At 36.1% G+C, this 8,498-nt stretch overlaps 1 protein-coding gene across 1 annotated transcript; it reads left to right on the top strand.

The window, feature by feature from the left end:
- The first annotated feature begins 4,481 nt into the window (after positions 1–4,481).
- On the top strand, positions 4,482–7,618 carry LOC115697556 (uncharacterized). Its single transcript, XM_061101621.1, has 3 exons — positions 4,482–5,587; positions 6,595–6,964; positions 7,062–7,618. Exons 1-3 carry the CDS (start codon positions 4,639–4,641, stop codon positions 7,186–7,188), a joined length of 1,446 nt encoding a protein of 481 aa, XP_060957604.1. The 5' UTR covers positions 4,482–4,638; the 3' UTR covers positions 7,189–7,618.
- Positions 7,619–8,498: the final 880 nt, after the last annotated feature.

Genomic DNA, 8,498 nt, shown 5'->3' with positions numbered 1-8,498 from the left:
CGTTTTCTGGATGCTTGGAGCCGTGATCCTGGGTGTCGTAGGATCATTGATGAGGCCTGGAACATTGCAATTGATGGCTTTCATAGTTTCATGATCAACCGAAGACTTCATTCTACTGCTCAGGCCCTTAGTAAATGGAATAGAGAAGTGTTTGGTCATTGCCAATTTAAACTTCAGGCTCTTGAACGCCTCTTGACTGAAGTTCAGAACAGAATTCCCACCAAGGAGAACGTCGAATTGGAAGGATCAATCATGCTTGAAATAGATGAAGTCGAGAAACGCCTTGAGTCGATTTGGAAGCAAAAATCTCGGGAAAATTGGCTCAAGGAAGGAGATTGTAATACTAAATTCTTTCATGCTTCTGTTGCGGTGAGACGAAAAAGAAATTTCATCTGGGCTATTAAACAGGAAAACGGTTCCTGGATTGAAGGGAGGGATCATATAGGAGACTACTTTAGAAAGCACTTCCTGGAGTTGTTCTCATCTACGAATCCTCAGTTCAATTCTGACTTAGAAGATCTTTTTGAGCCTTGTATTTCTGATGCTGAGAACTTCACACTCAATCAGCCCCCGACTTCGGAGGAAATCAAGAAGGTGGTGTGGAGTATGTCCCCTCTGAAATCCCCAGGACCGGACGGCTTCCCTACAAAATTCTTTAAGGATTATTGGGACATTGTGGGACCTCAGACCATAGAATTCGTCCAGGAATTCTTTCGTTCTGGGATTTTCAGCAAGGAGATTAACCGAACTTTTATTGTTCTGATTCCAAAAAGAGCCAATGCCAATTGCTTTGATGAATTCAGACCTATCAGTCTATGCAATACCACGTATAAAATTGTTGCCAAGCTCTTGGCTAATCGGCTGTCGAAGGTGCTTGATAAAATTATCTCTCCAAACCAATCCGCTTTTGTCCAAGGAAGATGGATTGTGGAAAACTCAATTATTGCAAACGAGGTGTTCTTTGAATTAAACAAGAGACAAGGTAACTCTGCTTTTGTGGGGATCAAATGCGACATGTCCAAAGCCTATGATCGCTTGGAATGGAGCTTCGTTTTAAAGGTAATGCATTGCCTTGGGTTTAATCATCATTTTTGTAAAATGATCCTCTGCTGTTTGTCATCTGTAAACTTTCAGCTGTTGCTTAATGGTGGTTTAACTAAGACCTTCTATCCCAAACGAGGCCTCAGACAAGGAGATCCTCTCTCGCCCTATTTATTTATTATAGGCGCGGAGGTGTTAACCCGAATCCTCTTGTTGGAAGAAAGTAAGGGTAATCTGAATGGTTTTTCGTTCTCCCGTGACGGCCCCTCAATCTCTCATTTGATGTATGCGGATGATCTTCTCATTTTTCTAAAAGCCGATCAACGAAACCGAGAAACAGTCATTGAAGCTATTGATAAATACTGCAATTGGTCGGGGCAAAGGATAAATGTGTCTAAATCCAAATTATTCTTCTCAAAAAATTGTCCTACCAGTTGCCGTGAGGAGTTTCTGCAGGTTCTGGGTTTTGATGAAATGTTGGGGGAGGAAAAATTTCTGGGCAACCCGATTATTGTCAATGCCCGTCGAAGCTCTGATTTTGACTTTGTGATTGAAAAGATTAGCTTCCGTTTAGAAGGATGGAGGGCCAAACTCTTATCTCAAGCGGCTCGGATGACTCTTATAAAAAGTGTCCTTGCCTCTATCCCCATATATACTATGTCAACTTTCCTGTTGCCCAGAAAGACCACGGATCGCATAGACTCAATTGTGAGAAAATTTTGGTGGACTGGTCAGAATAAAGAAGGAAGATTTCTCTCTCTAAAGGCTTGGGATAGTCTCTGCAAACCCAAAGCCTGCGGAGGTTTGGGATTTAGGCGTGCTAAGGATATAAATTTCTGTCTGTTGGCTAAACTGGGTTGGTATTTGGCCTCTGGGAATATAGCTCTTTGGACGTCAGTGATCAATGCAAAATATTGCAGAAACGAAGGGTTCCTTTCCGCCCCTCTGCCATCTAGAGCTTCCCCGGTGGCGAGAGGTATCTGGGCAACTCGAGACTTCATTATTGAGAATAGTGTGTGGATTAGTGGCCAAAATTCCTCCATTGATTTTTGGTGTCAACAATGGCAATGTGGAGATGGTCCCATTTTCCACAAGGGCGATATTAATCCGGTGATAAAGAATCTGAATTTGGTTAATGATTTGGTTGATATTGACTCCTCCAGGTGGAATGCCCGATTGGTTGAAGAAGTTTTTACCCCTGAGGTGGCTGCGAGGATCATCGCTTCTGATAGGAATAATCTCCCCGTAGAGGACATTCCCTATTGGAAATCATCTATGAATGGAAAATTCTCCTTGAAAGCTGCTTACTGGGACTATAATAAGTCTAGATTTGCTGAGAAGGATAATATTTGTGGAAAAATCTGGCTTGCTAAAATCCATGAACGTTTTAAGGTCTTTTTATGGAAGCTTTGCCAAGATGCCCTCCCTTTTGGCTCAAAGTTACAGAGCATTTTCGGGAAGCCCCCTGGCCCGTGTTATCTTTGTGGCTATGAGGAAAAAGATACGGCTGAACATTTCATCTCCGGATGTTCGATCACGAAAAGACTGTGGTTCTCCTCCCGCTGGGGCCTTCGATCAGATGCTATCCCCTCTCTTAATGGCAGAGATTTGGTTAATTGGCTCCTCCACCCGCCTTTTCAGCACCTCCTTAACTCGAATGAGCTATCTAGTTTTTTTCTTTATGGTACTATAATGTATCATAAATTGTGGCTATGTCGTAATGAAGCCTATCATAATGGAATTCCTGTGGATTTTAAGCTGCTGCAAAAGAACATTGAGGCTTGTTTCTTTGAGCATGAGAAGACTAGAACTACGGAGATAGAGAGACCTGTCTCGGGCCTTGGCGTGGTCAATTACAGATGGGGACTGCCTAGACCTGGAAGAGTGCGGGGTTTTGTGGATTTTGCCTCGAATAGGGAGACGGGGGCCGTGGCTGTGGTTCTTTTTGATGCTTTTGGAGCGGTTATGGCTGCTGGTGCGAAGAAAGTGGACGTGCATGATGCCTTTCATGGGGAATTGGAGGCCTTGCTCTTTGGAGTTTCCATGACAATTCAATTGCAGATCGAAGGGGTGGATTTTCACTCTGATAATTCAATGCTGGTCAAAGGTTTGATGGATTGTAACTCCCCTTCTTGGCGCTCACATTTCTCCTTTACCAAATTATATGATCTTCTTCTTTGTTCCGATTGCTCTGTTTCTTGGATTTCTCGTGTTTTAAATAATGCTGCGCATACTCTTGCTAAATGGGGTCTGTCCCATTCTTGTAATGGTTTATTGCGTTTTTGGGAGGTGAGTCCCCATGTGCTCACCAAACTTTGTGTTTTGGCTTAATGAATTTCAGTTTCTTAGCAAAAAAAAAAAACTATAGATTCGGCAATAGAAATACTCTCTTCCATATTAGTTGATTTCTTCTTCTTGATTTCGGACGAAAACGAAGAAAGAATTCTCCAAATAATTGTACAATTTAAAAATATTTTAGTACCAAAACTGCGAGTACTAGAAAATAAGGGCTACACTATTCAGGTAGTCAATAACGTTATGAAATTCTTGAACCGAAAAGAAAACGAGTTATTGATGATGATCAATTCTTCAAGAAGAAGGGCTACTACTACCACTAATTCTACTCCTAATAATCATAAAATTAAGTTTGAAAATGGGATTATTAGTAGTTTGGTTTGTATGTTGTGTGAGCTTATTTTGAGATTGGAATTGATTATTAAGCTTGATCATAATTTATTTTGGCATGACTTTGTTTTATGGAAGAATGAGTTGTGTTCTATTAAGGAAGTGATTTGGGGATATAAGGTTAAGGTGGATCTTCATAAGAAGAAAATGTTAAATTGATTATAATTAGTCTATTTTGGGGTTTTTGTTTTCTTTTTTCTTATAGACAAAAAGAAATATACATGATGCTTCTTAGTTTTTTTTTTATTTTTGATATATACATAACCCAATTTAATTTAACGGAGATATTTGCAGTAAAATTCGTTTAATATTTATAATTGTTATACATATGACCATAAAAAAATAGCAACAAAATTACTTTATTTTACGGTTTTGTTGTAGTCATACTTTTTTTTTTGGTTGTTAAGTGTCAATTAAAAACACGACATATTTATTTAGTTTATTTAATACATAATTCAATAATATATTGTTATGTGTTTTTGAGTTAATACTTAATGACTAAAATTATAAGATAAAATATTTTTGCTGCCACTTTTTATAAATTAGAGTTATATGTGTAAGTATAACAATCGTAAATGTTAAGAGAATTTCGTCACAAATATCTCAATTAAATATAATATAATACAACTTAATATTATGTTAATTACAATCGAACCTTTAAAATTTATACTAACGAAACTCCACGAAAATAATAATTTTATTTTTTCGATACTCATGGTGAAACTCGAAATTTTAGATACTTATGTTTTTTTTTTAAAAAAAAAAAAAATTAATTTCAAAAATTTATTATGAAAATTACACCTTTTTTAACAAAAAAAAAAAAAATAATAATAATAATAATAATAATAAAATAAAAAAATTACTTGTCTGTAAAACCCTAAATCAGAGAAGAAGAAGAAGAAGAGAACGAAAATGGCGGACGAAACCATATCAGAGCGAGAAAGACGACAAATTGATCAGATTATGGAGCTCGATAACGAAGAATTACTCGTCGAAGAGGTCGACGAAGACGACGAAGACGAAGAAGAAGAGGAAGATCATCGTCGCAATATTGGTAGCAGTAGTAATAGTAACAACAACAGTGGATTCACCTTCAATACAGATTTAGCTTCATTACATACATACCTCGGCAATGTAGAAGACACACACCACAGAGTTAAGGTTGGATTTTTGGAAGGCGGCGATATCTTCAACCTTCCGATTTTCTATCTCGAAGGTGTTGTTTTGTTTCCCGAAGCTACACTTCCTCTAAGAGTAATCGAACCTAATTACATAATTGCAATCGAGAGAGTTTTAACACGAGCTGCTGATAATGATGTATCGTCTTCCACAATCGGTGTTGTTCGAGCTTATCGTGATGATGATGATCGAAGAAGAAGAACAAGAACAACAGCAAGCTTTTCGAGTGTTGGAACAACTGCTGAGATTCGACAGTATCGGAGATTGGAAGATGGTTCGTTGAATATTGTTACTCGTGGAAAGAACAGATTTCGTTTGAGACGTCGGTATATTGATTCGGAAGGAGTTCCTTGTGGTGAAATTCATATCATTGAAGAAGATTTGCCACTGAAGACGCCGATTGATGCTTTGGGAGATCGGTTGTTGCCTTTGAATAAGGATGATTTAGTTTCAGATGAAAGCTTTGAAAGTTCATTGTCGTTGGAAGAAAGGAGAGTTCACCGATCTGCAATTGCTTCTTGTTCGGAATTAACAGAGAATGATTCTGATTTTGGATTGGGAAAGAGTTCAAGAAGAGATTCAGAGCATAATATTAATCAGTTGAGGAGAATTCCAAGAACATTTTGGCCATTCTGGGTTTATCGAATGTATGATTCTTATTGTCTTGCTCAAAAGGCTTCAGGTATTTCTGATTTCTGAGTTTAAATTTTGTTATATGAATTATATTCAAAACTGATTGTTTGTAAACTAACAACACCAAAATCTTAACAAAGAAACAATTTTGAACTAAGGTTAGATCAGTTTAAACAATCAAACCAGAAAAGTAAGGTTGTTGGATCAGTACTCTTACTCTGCTTTTAGTTTAATTATGTGATAATATCATTTGAGTCATAATACCTTGATTTACAAGAAATCAACTGCAACTATAGAGTAATAAATTGTATACTTTGTATTAGAATTTATGTAGGAAAGAAAGTGAATTTACAATTTTGGAGGAAAAAATGAGTGGAATGATTTTAGATCTTAAAATCCTTTTGACTTTTAATGGATAAAGTTCAGTTTTTTTAGATGACATTCTGAAGATTCCAGTTAGTCTTTTAGTGAGTTTATGGTATCAATGGAAAATTAGTTTTTTGTACTTTGTTTAAAATTAACCCCAGAAGAATAGCTCTCAAATGATGTTTTGCTTCCACAAGATCTAATCTTCAAGTCTCTCCTAGGGCAATTACATAATAACTTTGATAGTTTTCTGATAAAGTTATGTTAGGCCCCATGAGATTAGTTGAAGAGGGTATGGTGTCTTTGTATTGGGGTTGGATTGAGTGGGAACATATGGTATATATAGAAGGGTAGGGAGAGAGAGATAGGGTTATGCTGAGATTAGTGAAATGATTCATAGCATCATGGAGAGTCTCACGCTCTCGAATTCCTGTGGAACTTGTGACTCTTGACATTTTCTGCCATTCAATAATATCTCAGCTCTTCTTCTACAACAAATTTTAATACTTCTGTTACTGCTCTATAGCTATTATTCTATAATTCTGTTACTGTTCTATTGGGTTTACTTAGCTACCAGGTTCGGGTCTTATCAAATTAGGCGGGGAGCTTAGTTTCAATAATATACTTTTTATGAGTTTATGGGCATTTTAGTTTTCATCTCTGAATGATACTATCTGCTCTTTACGACAGATATGTGGAAACAGATAGTTGGAGCACCGAGTATGGAAGGTCTGGTGAAGAAGCCTGATCTTTTGTCATTCTACATTGCGAGTAAAATTCCTGTTTCCGAATCTACAAGACAAGAGCTTCTGGAGATCGACGGCATATCCTATAGGTTGCGTCGGGAAATTGAGCTACTCGAGAGTCTTAATCTCCTTAAATGTAGAAACTGCGAGGCTGTAATTGCAAGGCGAAGTGATATGCTGGTAATGTCAAGCGATGGTCCTCTCGGTGCTTATGTGAACTCGTACGGTTTTGTACATGAGGTCATTACTCTGTACAGAGCACATGACTTAACTCTCATCGGGACACCAGAGAGTGAATACAGTTGGTTTCCCGGGTATGTGATTGATTCTTGAATAAGTTCCAACTTATGAGGAGTGACTTGAAAAATGATTTCTAATTTATTCGATCCATTTTCTTCGTTCTTCTTCCAGGTATGCATGGACAATAGCAGACTGTGCTGCTTGTGGAACCCAAATGGGATGGCTCTTTACAGCCACAAAGAAGAATTTGAAGCCTCGGCTGTTTTGGGGTATTCGGAGTTCTCAAGTTTCCATCTGATTACTTCAATCTCTGTTGTGAGTGTTATTTTACTCAAATATATATGTATATATTGTGAATATGACAATAGAGTTCTAAACAGTAATCATATAGCAGACTTACTTAAAATCGATTTTTAGCCATGTTATTTGAAGCAGAAGCCATTTGGTTAAGAATATATCATTCATATCAGCAATGGTGTATTTTTTTTCTAAGCATTATTAGTTCAAAATGGTGAACTATTGCTCATCATCAGCTTGTGGCAATTCTGAATTGAATGGTTTTGGTTGAAAGGGCTCTCGATGTTGAACTCGAGACCATTTTTCGGTACCTGCTGATGGCAAATGTTCTCTGTTAATTGTAAAGAAAAATTGCAGTGTAAGTAAGATGAACTATTTTTTTGAGATGAAATATCAATTTCATTGAATAATTTAGCATTTTGAATACAAAAGATGTAGGAGTTCACCAGAAATAGAAATATCAGAAATGCTACGATCAGATTGATTCCGAGAATGTCTAGCAACATAATGTGTTACTCGGTTTGCTGATCGGATTAGAAAAATAAATTAACATTTGGGAGAGTAGATAACAAAAGTTGACAGTCTTTAATTAAAATGCCGAAAGTGGATCTCATTGCTTAGTTGCTTCGAATAGCTTGTACTGAAACAAGACTGTTCGTCTCAATTTGAACATGTTGCCAATTATTAGTCTTTACCCAATTGAAAGTTTTTTTAATCCCTATGGCTTCAATGACAGGAAGATGAACTATTGAATATAAAGGAGTAAGCAATATGAGTTTTGTACTAAGTTTTTTGTTTGTAGTTTTACTTAATATTTTATTTCTTGAGTAAATGAATAATTGATTGACTTGGTCAAGAAAATTAAACATTTCAATGCAATTTTGCTCTAATTTAAACTAAGAAATATTCACTAACACAAATTAGAATTGAAAACTTCATATTGGTATGTAAATATGTTTTTGTAGTTTGAATTTCACATAGGTTTCAATGATAAACGATCTATAATAGAAGAATATTTTTCTATTATTAATTCCTTATTTTTCTCCATTATATATCATATTACAAAACAAAAGTTGTGCTACTATATTTTATTATGCATATTTTGAACAAAATGATCAAACTTTTAACTATGACTTGGCATAAATAAAGAAGAACACCATCATCATCATCATACCATTATAATTAGTTAGTTAATTAATTAATTAAGGAGATATGAATATTATCTAAGATCATTTTTAATATAGAGCTAAAAATGTAGCAATATATTTTATTATGTAGTTAGTCAAATATTGCACAAATTTTATGAGTCAA

This window comes from Cannabis sativa, chromosome 7 (genome assembly GCF_029168945.1).
Source record: "Cannabis sativa cultivar Pink pepper isolate KNU-18-1 chromosome 7, ASM2916894v1, whole genome shotgun sequence".
Lineage (NCBI taxonomy): Eukaryota > Viridiplantae > Streptophyta > Magnoliopsida > Rosales > Cannabaceae > Cannabis > Cannabis sativa.
The sequence above is the reverse complement of the archived record's forward strand: the minus strand, read 5'-3'. Positions and strand labels throughout refer to the sequence as shown.

What these genes read in the sequence shown, in the direction of transcription:
- LOC115697556 (XM_061101621.1), top strand. Translation starts at nt 4,639, where the DNA reads ATGGCGGACGAAACCATATCAGAGCGAGAAAGACGACAAATTGATCAG. An exon ending in TCTTGCTCAAAAGGCTTCAG is followed by an intron (nt 5,588 to 6,594) that starts GTATTTCTGATT and finishes TCTTTACGACAG; the next exon opens with ATATGTGGAAACAGATAGTT. An exon ending in GAATACAGTTGGTTTCCCGG is followed by an intron (nt 6,965 to 7,061) that starts GTATGTGATTGA and finishes TTCTTCTTCCAG; the next exon opens with GTATGCATGGACAATAGCAG.